The sequence below is a fragment of the Rhyacophila brunnea genome, unplaced genomic scaffold, assembly GCF_057557595.1.
Source record: "Rhyacophila brunnea isolate RB1 unplaced genomic scaffold, BYU_Rbru_1.0 scaffold_20, whole genome shotgun sequence".
NCBI classification, from domain to species: Eukaryota; Metazoa; Arthropoda; class Insecta; order Trichoptera; family Rhyacophilidae; genus Rhyacophila; species Rhyacophila brunnea.
In genome coordinates, this window is record NW_028232860.1 from 26,118,191 (window position 1) to 26,138,702 (window position 20,512).

Below are 20,512 nucleotides of genomic sequence, written 5' to 3' on the forward strand. Positions count from 1 at the left end.
GCTGACTCGCCCGCTTTTAAATTCACCAACTAGCAGCTTGTAAAATAGCTCAATGTCATCGACGCTTTATAAGGCTTTTTTAAATACATAATAAAATTCCGCAAGATCATGAGTCATTGCTTTTGATGGTACAGTAAAAAAAACTCCACTACGATGCCACACTTTCATCAATATGAAACACATCAGCATCTGTATAAAAGCAATTCAAAATATTTGCCACGAATTATTATTCAAGTTAAACTGTCAGTATACGTTTATTCATTTGCAGGAATATGTATAGTGGTACGTAATGTACTTGGCTTTATCTTTCAAATTAAAACAGGTTAGGAATAAGTAAACAATGATTATTTTTAGAATTAAAGTTAGCTACTGAAGCCTACACCAGCAATAAATTATGAATAATTTCCTTTCTTTATCAAGGCATGTAGTTATGATTTTTTACTTTTAAACTAACAATAATTAATGTGTGACCTCTTTTTACCGATTTAACCAGTACACCACTATTTAAATATAACCAAAATACAATAACCATTTTGGTACTTATGCATGTTTGTTAAAATCAAATGCTGAAGTTATCAGATTGCAAATAACAGCTGTTATCTAAGCAAGTTTTCTGAATGTGGAGAGAATGGAATTAATATGAGGTGAAATTGTCATTGATTGTGAGAAATAAACTTTGAATTAACTGTTTTACAGTTTATGACGTTGGCAGCTGTTCAGGTAATAAAGCAATCGTAAACTAAACTGTAAAACAGAAAAAGTACTCTATTTGGATATCCAGATGGTGGGGACTGTTTCTTTAGTTTGTTATTTATTATATTATAAGGCAGTAGCATATTTTTTATAGGATTTTAATTTCAATGAGTTATTTGTATAAAAAGTCAATGACCTCTAACATAAAATTGCAGTTGAAAATATGAGTTGCATTTTTGACGAATTCAGTTTTATTAAAAAAAACTTATTTTTTAGTGATGAAGCCTAAATGTATGAACGTATTGAGTACAAACTGTAAAGGGATTGTGGTTAATGTTACATTAATGAATGGCACTTACAATTTCAACAAGGAACCAACCCATGTTGTCTGCCCTAAATAAGATGCTTGACAAGCTCCACACTGTAGCAAATGAACACCAGTTTCATAAACATTAGTGTTATTAATTATTTATGTTCCATGTAAGGTGTGCGCGCGCACACCTACCAAAATGTGTCAGCTTACATGTTTTTATCCTCTTCTTCACACAAAAATATTGTAAAAGAAAGTTTCCTTTGCCAGATTTTAGTTTTGCTCGAATGGACGAAACCATCACATGCACAATTCTTTGACTCATTTCTCGGGAGGCGAAGGTCAAATGCGACTAACGCGAGCACGCAACTGAAATTTTACATAGAGCGGGATCACTATATTTGTCCCGTTCTATCGCGTGCCAAAGTATACGAGAAGAAGATATGCATTTTAGTGTTTATCAATGACCACCTATGTGCCGGGTCCTCTACATTTCTTAGTCTTTGACATGTTTCAACTTGTCATCACAGTTCATATAATATTTTTTAAACGGTGAAAGTGTTTAAAGCTTTTAGAGGGAACTTTGCTTGTGATAGGTACTTTAATCAGTATGGTATGCAGTGATGCCTACCTTACTATAATTATAGTACAATACTTACTATAATTTTAATTCTGCGAAAAATGTAAAATACTATAATTTCACGCCAAATATACCAAAATACTATAATTTTAAAGGATTCAAGATGAAAAATTTTCCTGTACTATACATTTATCAGAAATACTAAAATTTTTACGCCTTTGTACTATAATCAGCATAGAAAAAGATGGCAACACTGATGGTATGAACAATGGTAATTGAGGTTTAATTATGTGCTATTTCATGGGAAAAGGTTACTTATTTTCACACAAATAAAGCATTTGGTTTTGAGTTAAATTTACCAATTTATTAAGTAACATCCATCAAATGTTTTATAATCTTAACAATAGATAATTCCATCAATATTTTCAATTATATACAAAATTACTAAAAACTTATAACCAATATAATAATATAATTTATACTATATTTAAACTTATAAAATAAACAAATCAATTAAATTTCATCTTGCTTAGTGATGTGATTATATCTACAAATGTAAATGAACAAAATAATATTTAGTTGATGTTTGTACAATGTGTGCTTCTATAGTAATAGCTAAATAATTAATGGAGTCGATTTTAATCGATGGTGTCTTTGGGGCTATTAGACAGCCCGTTTTCATGGATACCATTTCCATTCACCAAAGTACCATTTGTCAGCATCATTTCATCACTTTCTAAGTGTCCGTTAACTAATTGTTCGGGAGAATTAGTATTTGAATATCCATTAACCATCACTGTCCCTACGATATTGTCCAAGTTTTGCTGGTCACCATACCCCAAACGCACCTCAAAAGAACCCTGGCTGCTACTACTGGACGTAGACGAGGAGCTGTCGCTCTCTGAATCGGCGCTAGAGCTCGTGGAATGAGAAGTGCACTGCTGCAGGCGTTCATTCTGCAGTCTCAGCGCCTCGTTTGACGATTGTAGCTCCCTGATGCGATCTTCTTGTTCCTTTATCTTGTGTCTCATGTCTTCCAGACTCTTTGAAGTATCCGCTTCACTCGTTGACATATCGGTGTCGATATCAGATTCAGTTGTGTTTGCCGAACGACTGATAAGACGTTTAGTCAAGCTATCGACCTTCGTTTCCAGATTTAAATATTCTTGCATCAGCTCCGCTTTGGTCATATTAGATAGTCTTTCGCTGTGAGCGTCCTCGTAAACGCTGGAAAATTCTTTTGTGAGGAAATCTTCTTCATCTTCTGGCAAGGAGTAGAAATAATTTTCTTCGGAGTCGACACTGAAACTGGAATCCCGAGTCCTGGCGGAAGGGGCGCGAGGAATTTGGAACACCCCTTCGGCGGATTCCGGCATGTGGACCTCCATCAGAAATTGATTATTATTATACGGTGCGTGAGTTTTATTCGATTGTACGACGATTTTACGATTTCTATTAATTTTGGGATTTTTCATTGAAAATCTACGCTGCTGCCATGGCAAATAAGGTTTTGTCACCTTTCTTTTTGATTTACCGCGGCGCGTTTTCTTCTTCTTGATACCAGAGTCGCCACCTGTCGACATTCCCGAGACACGCTTATCGGCCGTCGCCGCAGAAGGCAGATCCATCGCAACTGTTTGTTGTTGACTGCCATCTTGGACAACGGATTTGGAATCGGATGTATCCATTTCGGAACAATAATGTTTACTATTTTATTGAAATTAAGTCACTCGAACACTCGTCACATAGTCCTCTATTAACCGAATAGCAATAATATTCGAGTTGCTATCACAAAATGCAATTTTTGCCAAGAGACCCGACTGACACTAGACATGCCCAGAACAACTATCGCCATTTCGCTTCTGCGGCTCCTATACATAAATACATACATAACAAGAACTATAGTTTTATTCACAGTACATGAGTGACGACTTAATTGGGGGAGGCAATATTTATGATATTACAGCAACATCGCTAAGTTACACATGTATATTTCTTAATTTACCAACACAAAATTATTGTTTTCGAGTTAATATTGAACCAAATAGGTTTAATTTCACGAACTAGTAAGGCAATCAAAACATTTTATTATTAGGCAGCTCTCAAGTGTTGTAAATTGATGTATATTAATTTACTTCCGCGAGTCAGTGTTATCAACTTGCGCAATTTTATTATAACAAGCCTACTATTACGGCGGTAAATTTAAAACTGAATTACTCTATAAATAGCATTTCTCTCAAAATTAATTATATTATGACACTTTAATGTGCTCATGAGCTATCAAATGAAGAATTTCTAGATTATGAAATTTACTAATCTCAATAACTACTACTGGTTTATTTATAAAATTAAATAAACACATTGTGTAGGTACCTATTTCTTTACTTGTGAATTTACAATTTAATTGAAGTAAAACCGTTTATTCTTGTAACATTACATAGCGAAATCTTGCCCAAGATACTTATTATACAGTAATATTAATCATAAGTCAAAAGTAAATTATTGTTTGTCATATAGATACCGACCCACTATTAGAAATTTGCCTACAAAATACAATATAAGTAGATATAGCGAACAATATACTACAAATGAGTGCTGTACCACTTTCATAATTCTTCCTTAATTTACGGTCTTGAATATCATAAACACATCTACAGAAAGCCAAAATGCATGCTCAAATTATTTTTTCTAGTTTAACAGATTTGTAATACAAATTTGTTAAGAATTTTAGTATTTACATTATAATGAAATACTCATTACATGTTATTCATTAGTAATAAATATTTACTTCCGCAGAACAGTCGTATCAACATAGGCATTTTTTTGGGCGTAGCGGTAAATTTAAATTTCCAATAACAATTACGTTTTATCTTTAAAATATATATATATATAATTTCTTATTGTTATATAAGTACATATTAATAATATACGTCCTAAATAAAAATTTTATTTCAATATTACTGGTATCTACAGTAAAAGTGTATCTTACATAATATCTACTACCTACCTACCTAGGTATTATAATATTATTTAAATAATTTATTTGTCCAAAAAAAATTATTAAACTAATTATTTAAATATTAATAAATCCGTATATGTGTTTTTTAACACAAACATTAAATTCTAAATTTACATTTTCTAACAAATTTGAAATTAATCGGTAATTGAAAATTGACGACAACTCATTTATTTACTAGCAACATTGACTTGGTAAACGTCAAACACGGGATAAATGAAATGTCAAAATAATTGTATGTGTACTAACGCGAATATAAATAAATTTAATTAAATATTAACTAAGGAATTTGTTTCAATTTTTAGATGGCAGACGAGACTTTATTTGAATTCCTTCACAGTGAAATCATAAATTATGCTATTGAACAAAAGAGCGACAATAAAAATGAAAAGGTAGATTAAATATTATAGTTGCCAATGAATTGTTTTCGAGGGCTGTCGATTGCAGCAAAGTGTCGGAGGATATTGGACTATTATAATAACTCCAGACAATCTTAATCACAGCTGCCTATTATTCTTCCATTACACATCAGAATCATATTTCAATTTTCTCACCGCCTACCGAACTGCAGGTTTCAAATATGCTTAGAGATGTTCGGATGGATTCAATACCCATTCAGGGCTCAATCTAACTTACACAATCACTGCTAACCTTTTAATTACCACATTTAAATAACGCGTTAATTATATATAATGGCCAACGACTCCAAACGTGCCAGTCGCGGTGTTAGCACTAAATGAGTTAACAGGAAAAATTGACGCTGATTCAAACACTCTTATGTAACAATATGTCTAGCTCCAATATATGGCGATTAGTCATTAAATGAGTTAATGTTGGCAAAGGAAGACAGTCTGATTTAGCTGTCTTGCGACATTACATTACGACATAAGTCGAAATGTCTATATGGAGTTAGTTGACTCTTTAATATTAGTAAAGTTTGAATATCCTTAGCTGATCAGCGAATCCAGGTTCCTTTTATGAAGGCTTACTTACGAAACGGCTTGTTTTCGGCTGTAGTTGTAATGAAATATTGTTCAAAACATCATGGAAAAGGAAACGGTAAAAATTTTAGATATATATGGCGAACTTTGTCCAGACCATTAATGACCTGCTAATGCCCACTAATGAACTGGGTCCAGCCCACTAATCAATAATTGGGTAAATGTGCCGCAGATGCCCGCATGAGTTTTTATAACTCTCTTTTTAGACCAAACCTAACCCAACCTAATATAATCTTAGTGTGTGATAATGATCAAAGTCTGAAAATTTTAAATTAACAATTACTGGATCGAAAAGCTTCTGTGCCGACAGAAAAAGGTATTCAACATAATTGTCTATATGGAATAAACTGTTTTTGTAAAAAAAAATTACAAAAGCTCATCCGGGCATCTGCGGCATAATTACCGTTAATTATTTAGGGGGATTTGAATTTTTTTATATACAATAAAGGTCCCTTGAAATAGGCGAGTTTAAACAATACTGAATTAAAAAGTTAGTTGATTAATGGCTCAATACTAAAAGATATTCATTGTTTTACCGTCATATTAATTTAATATACTTAACAACATTTCAAACCTCTAAGTAAATTTAAAATACGTTGTAAATAAATTTGTTGTTTTGGTATTTCTTTTTCAGGATACCGATTTGTCAGTCATCGAGTACATTGGTTTTTCGGCTGGATATAAAATTATGGAACGGTTGACCAGAGAATGGCCTAGATTTAAGGATGAATTGGATACTGTAAAATTCATTTGCACAGATTTTTGGACGTGCATATACAAAAAACAAATTGATAACCTACGAACCAATCATCAAGGTGTCTATGTCCTCCAAGATAATTCCTTTCGCTTCCTCACAAAATTTTCCAATGGTCACCAGTATTTGGAGTATGCTCCGAGGGTAAATATATACATTAAAATTACGCCATTTTCAATTCCATTCAGCAAACTGTATTTTTTCCAAGACTAGCAAACCTGTCCAAAAATTTTTTACAATAGCAGTAGTAAATAAACATCGTTTCTTAGGTGCCCAGCTCACATTCATGGCGACGTTAACCTAATCTGAACTCAGAAATGCCAACTAAAATTGTGTTAACACCCGCCCACACAGATGTGATATAATCCAGGGTTGAAATATCAGAAAACTCAATTGTCAAAATATTCAAATAAGATAATCGTCTTTATACAATAAATGTCAAAAGGCGAAGAAACAGTAATTTTGTATTTAGGGTAAAGAAAAATAAGAAGTAAGCGTAATTATTGGGTACTGATACACCTCTGTTACAGGCGGGCTTCTCCCGGTGTAAAATAATCATTTAGTAGCTCAAGTCGAAACGTAACCCTGACCTCTAGAAACGGCTTCATAAAACATCTAATCTGATTCCTTGCTCAACCACGTAAGTATTTTTTATTCATAGGTAAAGGCCTTCGTCCGGTGTGTGAAAATCGCATATTGGGCGGAGGTGTAATTAAGATAAATTTAATTTAATTTAAAAAGTAAAAATGATGATGGATGAAAGAGATAATTTTAAGACTAAATATAAGGATTCAAAATAATAAATTTTACCGCGCTTGTCGGCAACGTCCAAATTTCGACGCGCCTGCGCCAGGGTGGTCCTCGTGATTCGTGAAATCAAAAAACATCACGCGATAAAATTTGGCCAATCACGAGAGTCCTTTTTGTGGAATGGCGTGGGTACGCGAAGTTGGAAAAAGAAAAAAAAATTTAGTAAGCGTCCCCTTTCCGACATATACGGACCTGCGTAACTAATTGTAAAAACCTAAACATGTAAAGAAAGAAAAATATAAGGAATACCAAGTTACACGAAACAGACGTGGTTTTATTTAATTCCACCCTCAAATATATCGTATACTTTTTTTGTGAATCCGGGGTTCGATGGACACCTGAGCTAGCCGCTGGAACCCCAGGGATCTCAGTACCTACTTTCATAAATAGAATTAGAAATATACCAATGTTTCAATTGCTGGTAGGATATTTCTCAACCTCATACGATGGACTAATATATGTCTATGTTCTGTGTATTGGCCACAATGCACATTATGAGTAGTTTGAATACTGTGCGTTGTGATAAAATTATGGTAGAGTCTGTATTCTATAAGCTGGCGTTCACTTCACGTCATTCGCGGACGGAGAGCATTGTGCCATCGCGTTTAACCGTTGCAAGTTTTCAATGGGAGGGAACGCAGTGCTGAATGCTGAAGCGGGGGGGAAACCGCACGCCAGCTTATAGAAGACAGACTCTAGCAACTATTTGAGCTACAGCCTTCAATGGCATTCATGCTGAGCCTTCCAACTTTGTTGCTAACGTGAATGGATGTGTTTACAATAACGATATTGTTTAGTTATGTGAATTTCATCTAAATCACATTCACAAACTCGACAATTTGTAGACGTGTCAGGTTTGCGTGCGCGGGGCAGCTTCAGTGGCCAGGTGGAGGTACGCTGTTAAGATCCAACAGAAATAGTGCACACTAAACTTTCTCAATCATGTTTATTTGTTGTCATTGAATTAAGACTACAAATTGCAGATAGTGTTGGTTAGACTTTAAAGTCAATTAAACCCCCCCCCCCGTAAACCAAGCTATAATAGATACAAAAAATATTTGTCTATAAAATTTAAAATAACGCCATTAAATCATTATTTTAGATATTTTATAGATTTCAAAGGCTTACCTTAATTTATAAAAAACTACCAACTCAATGTCATATTAAATAATACATATTATTAAAAATATGTCAATATAAAAAAAAAAATATTTTTCTTAAGAAGGTAGGCTTTAAATAATCGCCTAGTATGGAGTCTTCGCCACTGCCAAACTATAATAGTTTAGATATGCTATGCTGACAAAAATAGTGCACACTTTTTCAGTCATACTTATTTCTTTTCGTTGAATTAAGAATACATAATATTATTACAGATTGAGTTGGTAGTTTTTTATAAATTCAGTAAGCCTTTTCAATCTATAAAATATCTAAAATAATGATTTAATGGCGTTATTTAAAATTTTATAGACAAATATTTTTTGTATCTATTATGGCTTGGTTTACGGGGGTTTAATTGACTTTAAAGTCTAACCAACACTATAATAATATATTCAATATGCCCAACGACACCTATCGTATAATTGTCATAATAATTTTAGATCTTTTCCACTATTTCAATAAGCACCATTTATGGCATGTCTCGAAGGTTTAAAAAAATAAGCGACATCTCGTTTCGCTTCACATATTGTATGGATTACGTTTGCGTGAATCGAAAACTTTTTTTATATGAAGTTTGTTTCTCATAATTTCAAGACGTCTGTGGCGGCCCATATAAATTGGTAAGCTATTTAAGGAGCGCTTACATTTTACGTAAGTGCACATTTATTCAAAATAATTTATAAGATAATTTAAAAAAATAATTTCTATGGGATTCAATCACATATAAATATTGATTGTTGTTAAAAATAATAAATAATTTATCTTGTGATTTTTATTTGTCAGTTAGTTTATTCATAGACTAAGACAATTTATTCAGTCAATTATGTAAGTTGAAATCTGATATTGTATCTAAGTCTGTGTTTTAAATATAGAAGTATTTTAAAATGTCTAGTTTACGGGTTAAATTATAAATTGTTATGGAACAGATTCACAACAACGGATATTTTCAATATATTTTGAGCGTATCTTGCGTTTATATTTAGGAAAATACATAATTCAAATTAATTACTTAATTTTATACCATCAGTGAGCTTTTGAAATTTCATCGGTTTTTGTGTACCTACCTATTCATCAGTAGTTATGTCGGATTATCTTCTTATTTCCCGTAAATACATCTAACAAGTGTGCTTTCTCCACAGCCTACCTGTTTCCAAAAGTCACCCTTCGCCACTGTAGTTTGGTTTAGGCAGGGTTTAATTGATTTTTAAAAACTAACCAATACCATCTGTAATTTGTATTCTTAGTTCACTGAAAACAAATAAGTATGTGTGACCTACAAAGTTTAGTGTGCATTATTTATTTTGGATCTTAACATACTATCTCCACATCTCGCCACTGGGCTTTTTTTTTAACAAAACTCGCCTGGGGAATATGTTTGAATGAATGATTTCAAAATCCATGTACAAAATATGTATTTACAAAATGATATGACATATGTTTTCTTTTCCAGTTCGTGGCATATACTTGTGGATTGGTGCGTGGCGGTCTGGCCAACTTGAGCATTAATTGCATCGTGACAGCGGAAGTTCAAACAATGCCATCATGTAAATTCCATATCCAAGTTCAAGGAAACTAATTAATAAGAGATTACGTTGATTCTGTTCATATATATATTCAATAATTATATAATAAATACTTTTAAGCAAATATATACTCTTTCTGTGTTTCTACTACTAATGACTGGAGCCTCGGAGCGGGCACGGAGCATTTGATTTTCTCTGGAACCGAAGAACATTACATTTTCGACTCAATTGCTTCAGATTTTCTGCTCTAAAATGAATATTAAATGATATGAGGCAACCAATGAAAGATGGCTCACTGTCCGCAATTCAGTATTATTGAATAAATTACTACAATAATTGAACGTAGTAATGCAGAATGTAGCCAGTCCACAATAATATCGAGCTGAGATAATGGCACTTTAGTAACAACATGATTATTAAAAATGTATGTAAAAAGGGAAAATGTCAAATTGTAAATAGTATTTTATTTCAAGAATAATTGAACCTAACAGAATGTAGAGGAAACTTTCTCGCATCTGATCTATATCAAATCTCATTTTTTTTTTGTGGACTGGTTACTTTCTGCATAACTATGTCCAATTGGTGTCCAGCTTTCAGATAGAGTTTATCATTATTGTACCTTCAAAACTGTATGCAAAACTTTATACTAGAGGTAAAAAACATGGAATTTTAATGATTGCGAACATGGACATATTTTGTTAAAACAATTCCAAAATATCTTTGATTATTTTTTTTTTTTTTGCATGATAGTTTCCGGTAAAATGTTCTTTTGTATCTATATATTATTTAACTGTAAGGTTAGAAAAGTAACATGGCTGTTTTATTCAAACGAATCTCTTAGCAAATTAACTTGATGTAGAGGTTATAAGTTTTGAGAAACGGCGCAGACTAATTTAACTTTTTGGTGCAAAAACATTATTAAAAGTGTGCACATAGCAGTGGCAAAGGGTGACTTTTGGAAAGAGGTGGGCTGTGGAGATCTGAGAAAAAGAGCACTCTTGTCAGGTATACTTATGAGAAATAAGAAGATAACACGATATTACTACTAATGAATAGGTACACACTAATTCAATGAAACATCAAAAACTCACTGGCGACATAAAATTGAGGGGGAAGGTGGGGGCTCTAGCCTGGGGGCCCAAGCTCAGGGGGAGGCGGCGTGGTAGGTAAAGCAGATAAGTGAGATAAACACAAATTACAAATTTGCTCTAATAGCAAAATAGTGTGCTTTTTCACTTCGCTGGCATTAATATTTTAACACATACGATTGTGGGATACAATTATTTATTATTATTGTATCAATACTCGACAAATAATTATTGTTGACCCGACAACTAACCATAATTCAAGTGGATGTATTAATAAATACAAAAGATCGCTAAACATAGAATCAATACGATTAATTTTACCTCGAACATCATTTGAAAAACGCTATTTTTAAGTATAACACTGTCTTTAACCTTAGCGATAGGTAGGGGGGGACGCCGAAGATTTTGGCCTGGGGTCCATGTTTTGGTGTATAAACTGTTTTACGTGTGGTGTGCCGCGGAATTCTGGGAAGACCTTTAGTGTGCTTTGGCTGAGAAAAGGTTGCGGAGCACTGTATTATAGTTTGGTTTAGGCAGTGCTTAATCTAATATATAAAAATTAATATTTGTGTGTTTGTTTGTTCGTATTGAATGCGCAGCCATACCGTTCATCCGATTGCGATAAAACTTTGTAAAATTATTGCTTGCACTTGCGCAAAGAGTATAGGCTATACTAATATATAAAAATGAATGTCTGTATGTCTGTCTATCTGTGTGTCTGTCCCGTATGCGTTCCTATACCATTCATCCGATTGCGATGAAATTTTGGTAAGTGGTTGTATGCACACCCATGAAGGTTTCTGAATTAGAAAAATCATCATCTTCTTCTTCTTCTTCATTCTATTTTCTTTTAATCGTATGGTTCCTATACCATTCATCCGATTGCAATGAAATTTTGGTAAGTGGTTGTATGCACACCCATGAAGGTTTCTGAATTAGAAAAATCATCATCTTCTTCTTCTTCTTCTTCTATTCTATATTTTTCTATTCGTATGGTTCCTATACCATTCATCCGATTGCGATGAAACCTTCGTCAGTTGTTGTGTTAACACCCGCAAAGGTTTCTGAAATAGTACAACCATCTTCTTCTTCTTCTTCATTCTATCTTCTTTTATTCGTATGGTCCCTATACCATTCATCCAATTGCAATGAAACCTTCGTCAGTTTTTGTGGTAACACCCGCAATGGTTTTTGAATTAGTACAACCATCTTCTTCTTCTTCTTCTATTCTATATTTTTCTATTCGTATGCGTTCCTATTCTATTCATCCGATTGCAATAAAATTTTCGTCAGTAATTGTGCCAACACCCGCGAAGGTTTCTGAATTAGTACAACCATCTTCTTCTTCTTCATTCTATCTTCTTTTATTCGTATGGTCCCTATACTATTCATCCGATTGCGATGAAACCTTCGTCAGTTGTTGTGGTAACACCCGCAATGGTTTTTGAATTAGTACAACTATCTTCTTCTTCTATTCTATATTCTTCTATTCGTATGCGTTTCTATTCCATTCATCCGATTGCAATAAAATTTTCGTCAGTAATTGTGCCAACGCCCGCGAAGGTTTCTGAATTAGTACAACTATCTTCTTCTTCTATTCTATCTTCTTCTATTCGTATGCGTTCCTATACCATTCATCCGATTGCAATGAAAATTTGATCAAGTGTTGTGTTCACGCTCGCAAAGGTTTCTGAATTGATACAACCATTTTCTTCTATTCTATCTTCTTCTATTGGTATGCGTTCTTATACCATTCATCCAATTGCGATGAAATTTTGACCAGTTGTTGTGCGTAAGCCCGCGAAGGTTTCTGAATTAGTATAACCATCTTCTTCTATTCGTATGCGTTCCTATACCATTCATCCGATTGCAATGAAACTTTGTTGAGTTGTCGTGCGCACGCCTGCGAAGGTTTCTGAATTAGTACAACCATCATCTTCTTCTTCTATTCGAATGCGTACCTACACCATTCATCCGATTGCAATGAAACTTTGGTGAGTTGTCGTGCGCATGCCCTCGAAGATTTCTGAATTAGAAAATCATCTTCTACGTCTATTCGTATGCGTTCCTATACCATTCATCCGATTGCAATGACATTTTGATCAAGTGTTGTGCCCTTGCCCGCAAAGGTTTCTGAATTAGTACAATCATCTTTTTCTTCTTCTATTTGTATGCGTTCTTATGCCATTCATCCGATTGTGATGACATTTTGACCAGTTGTTGTGCGCACGCCCGCGAAGGTTTTTGAATTAGTACAACCATCTTCTTCTTCTTCTATTCGTATGCGTTCCTATACCATTAATCCGATTGCAAAATTAGAAAATCATCTTCTTCTACTATTCGTATGCGTTCCCATACCATTCATCCGATTGCGATGAAACTTTTGTCAGTTGTTGTGCGCACACCTGCGAAGGTTTCTAAATTATTATTATATAAAATAAAAAATTTGTTGTTTGTTCCATCCAATTTTTTTTTTTTTTACTACATATTAATAACATTAATAACGTTTTCATATTTTGGATTCGATTTTAATTTAGTGTTCTTATGTTTGACCTTTACTCCTATTAGAATTATTTTCATATTGCCATATTGTATTACACAGATATTTTAATATTAAAAAAATAATTACCTCTTATTATTTTTCAAATATCTAAGATAAATATAACCACGAAGCGACCCTGTGCGAAGCCGGGTACTTCAGCTAGTGAATTTAAAAAAAATGAACCTACAATATGTGTAATATGTTTTCTTAATCCAACGAAAACAAATAAATATGAATGAAAAAGTGTGCACAATTTTATCGTACGCCCAAAATATACCAAAACCATTATGGATTGGTTTGCGACATATCCTCAGGGTCTTTTTCGGGGTATAGCTCAGTCGGCGACCCGAGGTGTCAAAGATTTTATTATATCCTTTTATTGATTTTTATATTTTTTTTTAGACTCGGGACTGTAATGTGATAAAGGGACACGAGGAAAACAACACATTTTTTTTTTTTTTTAAGCTTCACTTTTATCATGTTTATTTTTTACGAGCACATTATTTTAATTTAACTCCATAGATAACTAATTAAAACTTATATTTTTTTTCGCACAAACTTTTTACTATATATCAAATTCCGACCGTCAGTCTTTAGCGGTTGCACCTTGGACGCTAACTGACCGCGACAGGGTTCAAAATACCCAGTCAAGCTAAAAATATATCGGAAACGCGATGGGGTTCTCTTTATTAAAACAATAATTTTACAATGGATGGTGTCACCATTTTAATATTATTGCGTATTTAGAATTTACTATTATAAACGATTCTACTGAATTTAAATTACATTCACCCATCACGCTGTACAATTTACGTTACATTAATTAAACATTTATTTAAAACTTAACTAGAATATATTGACGGGTTATCAAGGAGCTTGGTTGCATGTTTTGTTAAGCCGACGATTTTTGAGATTAGGTAACATGTTTCAGCCTTTTCTGAAGTTACAGTGTAGGCACTAGCAATAGGCTAATGTGAGAGTGTATCATTTGGCAGGTTTTAATTGATTTTTAAAAACTAACCAATACCATCTGTAAATTGTAGTCTTAGTTCAATGAAAACAAATACGTATGACTGACAAAGTTTAGTGTGCACTATTTATGGTGGATCTTAACAGCCCACCTCCACCCTTCGCCACTGATATCAAGACTCCTTCTCAATAGAAGAATGTTTTTTCACTATAATAAAAACATCCAGATTACTCGGTTACTTTAAAAGGGGGCAACGACAGAAAAAAGGATAGGAATCAGTGGGTTAAAGGCACACTGTAATGAAACACAATTATACATTTTCAAAAAATAAATACACATTTATTTAACAGTGATGGAATTATCAGCGGAATGCAACTTAAAATATGTTAAAGCAAAAATAAAATATATTACGTAATTCTGATACTAATGTGTACTTGAATGTTGAGACACCGCTCCTTTAGAGCTGTATTGAAATGCTTTGTTTAGTTAACTGCAACTGGTAACAAAAATAATAATTATTACACTAAACTATAAATTTAATAACGCATTTAATTCTTTGGGGGAACGGCAAGCTCGAAGAAGAGTTTTCCCATCAAGACCATTCCGACGCCGCATACAGCAAACGTTAGCCGATACATAACCATGTCACTCATTCCACCCTTCAAATGTACGGGAAGATCATTTTCAACCTATAATCAGAAAAATACATACAATTAATCACTTATATTATAACATTCAACAATTTTGAAAAACACACGTATTTTACGAGCAAAGACCATTTTTAAAAATTTTTTTTTGATTTCACATCCCAAGAGCATCGGATTATCATAATTATCCTTTTCAAAAAAATATACATAGTGCAAGATATTGCATTTAAAAAATCGGATTTTTTCCGCAACTCAATCCTTTTCAAAATACATATATATACCTATTTATCATCAAGATTGCATCTACAATCTGATGAGGATCTTGGCCACCTCTCCAGGTTTCTTAACTGTTGTGATGTGGAATAATTATAACTCTGAAACAAATGCTACCACCTGCTCAACTTATTAGACTATTCGTACATTACGACGACTAGACAGAACCATAAATCACAGGAAGTAACGGTCAAGTGTACACTTTAGGGATAGTTTTGACTTGGGAATATCACACAGAGGATGTTGGTGTATCGTACGCTCATTAAGACTGAGCTGAACAGGAACAAGGTCATTCATAGTTCATTCAGAGACTAATCTCAGCGTTGAAAGGACGTCATTTTAATTCAGTCTAACCTCAAAAACCTCTAACCATCGGGGATTTATTTTAAGGAACGCAATAATTATTATTTACAATTCTCGATCGAATGAATAATCATTATTACTTTTATTATTATTACCTCCAAACATAACATATGCGACGTAGCCTGGTGCCGGCCGACGGAATACAGGGCTGTCAAAAAATTTAAAGTTAAAAATAGCTTACTGTACAGATGGAATAATTACATACTTCCAAGCGTCAAACGGCATACAACATTCATCTAAAATAATTATGAAAAGACTAGCTGATTATGTTATGTTATTTTTGTATTGTTCTTATTTTTTAGCAAAATATTTCACATATTATCTGATGATGTGTATTTTGGATATATCGTAATATGTATCATGTCTCATTAAAATTGCTATTAAGTTGATATAACATAGGAAAATCTGTAAATCATTAAAATGTTAATTTCGTTATAGTTTTTAATTAAACCGGTGCAATTACATATTAGATTTAAACACTGTTGTACTGTGTGACTTTTATAATATCAGATAAAATTGTAGGATGTCAGCAGAAGAGTAAACAAAACCCAGCTCATGGGATAACCGAATGGTAAGCAACTGTATATATTATATTTTCCCGCCAAATTGCACACAATTAAAAACAATTTATCATAAAAACAAGTAAGACGTCTTCGACAGCCCTGGGTGATTGATTCGATAAAGTCGGCAGTTTTTTTTGTCTTGTTCTCTGAGATCGCTAGCTTTGAATAAAAAAATCTATGGGTGACCACGTTAATAATCATTTTTTATGAGTATAAATTATTTCTTGCATTGGCTTTTATTAATTAATAATTATTGTACCTACCAACTAAAAGTAAAGTTGCGTTACTTGTTTGTAAAAGTGTCAGACTAAATTAATTAAACTAATCGGGTAAGTAAAAAAAAGTCATTAATTGAGTTAGCATTTACTTGGTAGAATTCCATTTTAAAGAAATGAAAATATAATTAATTATATTTTCATTTCTTTTAATAAAGAGTCACTTTCTTTTATAATAAACAGACATCACTATATTAATTTTTTTTAAATATGCATTAGAATTAAACAATATGTACCTTTTTTTTTAATAATTATGTAATAGGTCTTACATATTCAAAATAAATACTATTCATTAATAATGTTTTTTGGATAGCACATGAAATAAAAATGTAAGTAGATATGTATTTCAACATCCTTCGTATGTTTAGCTCTCGGACAATTTCAGGTTAAAACGTTATTAATATAATATTATTATTAAGTTTATATCGTGGCTATCCATCATATTGGTTTCAATGTTTTCCACCAAACACCTGATTAACAAATTGAATTTAGTAACATTTACGTATATTAGAAGATATCATTTTTTGGTCACCCCATATTTTATACACTTTGACAGTGTTATGATTTAAATTAAATAAGAGATCATTATTATTACTTTAGACCAAAGCATTGTCGGCGACCTTTGCATATTACCAGTAGAGCAACAATTCCGGACCACATGTAAAAAAATCATATTTTCAATTCTCAAGGGCAATTCTGTAGAGCGTCCCCTTAATCTGCAGCACGATCCAAAGGCCTGTAAATGGAAAGTGCAGATCGATGGTTGTGCGAAGCTTCTACACCCCCTTAATAATATCTCCATGTTAGAACCGTCCATAAAATGTTCACCTTGACTGCTACTTCCTGCAATTTGTGGTTGTGTGTAGGCATCGTTATGTGCAACGAGCCAAGTAGGTACATGCTATGGATCCAAATACAGATTAAAAAACAACATGTGAATTTTACAATTTCAACGCCAACTTCCAGGATTGAGTGAATGTTTTTCTATGAATTTAATTTTATTATAATAGATAGCTAGAATGATGTTTAGCGCAAATCAATGGTAAATGTGCCGCAGTGGTGGCAATGAGATTTTACAACATTCTTTTTAGACCAAACCAAACCAAACCTAAGCTAATCTAACCTACCCCAACCTAATATAATCTTAGTTTGTGATAATGATGCATCAAAACGTATGAGAATTTCAAATTTTAAATTAACAATTATTGGATCGAAAAGCCTATGCGCCGACAGAAAAAGGTATTTATTATAATTGTCTACATGGAATAAACTGTTTTAGTAAAAAAAATCATAAAAGCTCATGACGGCATCTGCGGCACAATTACCAAATCGATATTTACTTGGCCCAATGATCTGCCAGAATATAATATATATAGACAGACGTTTGTGGTCATCCATTATTGATTTTTGATATGTACTGATTATCTAACATACATGTTTCGGTGTTAGCAGGGCCAAGTCCTGACTTCTAGAATAGAATCTAGGTACCGATAATTAGTAGGTGTTGGAAAGTTCGGCGCATCTACTTGTTGTATTACATAAAAACTCCTAACCTGAAATTTGGCTTGCTTAGCATGGATGTACTTCAGGGCGTTCGCTTCCCACTCCTTATTACTGTTCGCGAGATTTTTCGAGACGTGCAGTTGCCTCGTTCCCGATGCAATCAGACGAGATACGTGCTGTAATAAATTGGAGAAATAAAAATTAAGTATTACCCATCATTCGATGGATACAACATTACATAATCCCAGATGCAAAATTTTAAGTGGCAAATATAGACAGTTTAACATTCAAATTTTCAGATAAATAATGATTGATATCCTGTAAAAAGATGTTTTGTTTCCAACCTTGGCTGTATTCATGATTTCAGACAATTTTCACCTGCCTGTGACAACTGCTTCGCAAATATGACGTTAAAAAAGTATTCAACAAAAAATTATGGATCTGTCAAGAAGGGCGAAAAAATAAATCTTTTCAAGTATACTTGAACAATTCATATTTTCATTAAAACAAAAAAAAACAATTATTTAACGAGAAATATTTTCATATCTTTCCAAAATAAATAAACTATATTATTAACCACCCCACAATATTACTTTTTCAGTTAAATTTAAAATAAAATAGGTAGGTAAGGTAGGTACCTAGGTATATTGCCAAAAGATTACCGACCAATAATAATAATATTTTTTTAATACCAGCTACTGTATATTAACTTAGATTATTTTAAGTATGATACTTTAAAAACCATTTATATAACATAATTTAATTTATAAATTTAAAAATACAAAAATAATTTAAGTAGGTACCTACCTACTTATGCAAGCCATTCAAATTTAAAAATGCATATAAGTACCTACATCTATAATAAAATTATAAGTAGAAAAGGCATGCAACAAACGATGCAAAAATGTTATTCTACATTATTCATTTTATAAAGACATCTAAAGTTTAAATGATTCAATGATATAAATTAGGCGTGTCCGCGGTATGAGTTTTGGTTGATCGTAGAAAAGATTTTGGTTGATTACACCATAGGTCCATGATAGGAATTGAGTCATGAAAATGTAAAAAAATATTGCACTTAATTTAATATGATTTCATTGATATTTTAAAGGGGATTTTTAATCACGAGGAAGCTCACGTGACCTCGTTGTATCACTTACCGTCACGTAGTAGGCTTTGCATAGTAAAATAGCTTGACCAATTTGAAAAAATGCAATGAAATTCTGTACTCATGTTTCTGTTCAACTTATTTGTGTTAATCTGCATTTTCATATCTAAAAATGATGAACAGTAAGCAATGTTTCAACATGATGGATGAACACATTCAGGGTTCCCTGACAAAAAAATACATATTGATTTATAACGAACTTCTCAGGTTTTGCAGAAGCAATTATCATTTCTTATTAATTTTACCATAAGCTCACCCAAATATTCTTCTTCTTTTGGTCCCGTCTTCTATCGCAGGTTGGCAACCAACTTACAGTAACCTTCCGATCCTGAGCCAGTCATATCAGATCCCCAACGCCTCAGACATTGAGCCAGTTATGGAGGTTGGATAGCCAAGAGAATCTCCTTCTACCTACACTTCTGCTGATGGCCGAAGTGTGCGCTTGATAGTGACTATAAGTTCTCTCGTCTCAAAATCTCCTTATTGGTAAATGGTAATCAGCTCAGGATATCTTCATGGTATGGCTATACACACAAATCTCGAAAGTTTCCAGTCTTCTTCAAATATAATATGTTTGTTTACGTTGACAGTGAGGGTGTGGTAGATCATTGCCAGTTTTGATACATACTTTTATGATCCAAGCAAGTTGGACGATAATCGGTGTTGACACTTGGATTTTATTGTTTACACATGCATGGGTTTACTGCTGACAGTACGTATTATCGCGGCCATAACAAAAAATGCACGTGTAAAATACGTATTATCGTGCAAATTGCATGCATGAAAAAAAAAGTTCAGAAGCTTCTGAATTTTTACGTGACAGTTGGATTGTGTAATATCGGCGCAGTAGAATGATCATAAAAAACTTGCCGGTAAAAAAAACCAACTACCTTTGACGACCTGTCAAATAGTACTATAAAAAGACAACATCATGTCTCATTTACTCTTGAAGAATGAGATTGGCGAGACAGTCAGCACTTTTACGTGTAGATAGTTATTATCGCGATAGTTTAAAATACACACTATTGGTGCAAGTAAATCCATGCACGTGTACTTACAGATGTTATGATAGCGATAATACATACTGTCAGCAGTAAATCCATGCACATGCAAATGGGTTATTATTGCTAATGAAAAAAAATATTCTTTTGACTGCTTTTAATATTACATCACTAATTTGAAACATGGGATACTTTAATATACATCCCTTTTTAAAGTGTGATCATCGGCAGAATATTTAAAACTTATAATTATTCAGACAAGAAGTGTTGATTT

The 20,512-nt window shown here is 33.0% G+C and overlaps 3 protein-coding genes across 3 annotated transcripts; 1 reads left to right on the forward strand and 2 right to left on the reverse strand.

Moving 5' to 3' along the window:
• Positions 1-1,979: 1,979 nt before the first annotated feature.
• Hexim (Hexamethylene bisacetamide inducible) lies at positions 1,980-3,434 on the reverse strand. Its single transcript, XM_085948212.1, has one exon. It carries the CDS (start codon positions 3,269-3,271, stop codon positions 2,222-2,224), a length of 1,050 nt encoding a protein of 349 aa, XP_085804338.1. The 5' UTR covers positions 3,272-3,434; the 3' UTR covers positions 1,980-2,221.
• A 1,354-nt stretch (positions 3,435-4,788) lies between these two features.
• Positions 4,789-9,969, forward strand: Trs33 (trafficking protein particle complex subunit Trs33). The gene is made up of 4 exons (XM_085948206.1): positions 4,789-4,834; positions 4,905-4,991; positions 6,235-6,498; positions 9,773-9,969. The coding sequence occupies exons 2-4, from the start codon at positions 4,905-4,907 to the stop codon at positions 9,896-9,898; spliced, it is 477 nt and encodes a 158-aa protein (XP_085804332.1). The 5' UTR covers positions 4,789-4,834; the 3' UTR covers positions 9,899-9,969.
• Positions 9,970-14,755: 4,786 nt separating this feature from the next.
• Positions 14,756-18,475, reverse strand: LOC147071469 (cytochrome c oxidase subunit 7A1, mitochondrial-like). The gene is made up of 3 exons (XM_085948242.1): positions 18,414-18,475; positions 18,120-18,245; positions 14,756-15,134 (listed from the first exon to the last, which is right to left on the reverse strand). The coding sequence occupies exons 1-3, from the start codon at positions 18,426-18,428 to the stop codon at positions 14,994-14,996; spliced, it is 282 nt and encodes a 93-aa protein (XP_085804368.1). The 5' UTR covers positions 18,429-18,475; the 3' UTR covers positions 14,756-14,993.
• Between the last annotated feature and the right edge of the window lie 2,037 nt (positions 18,476-20,512).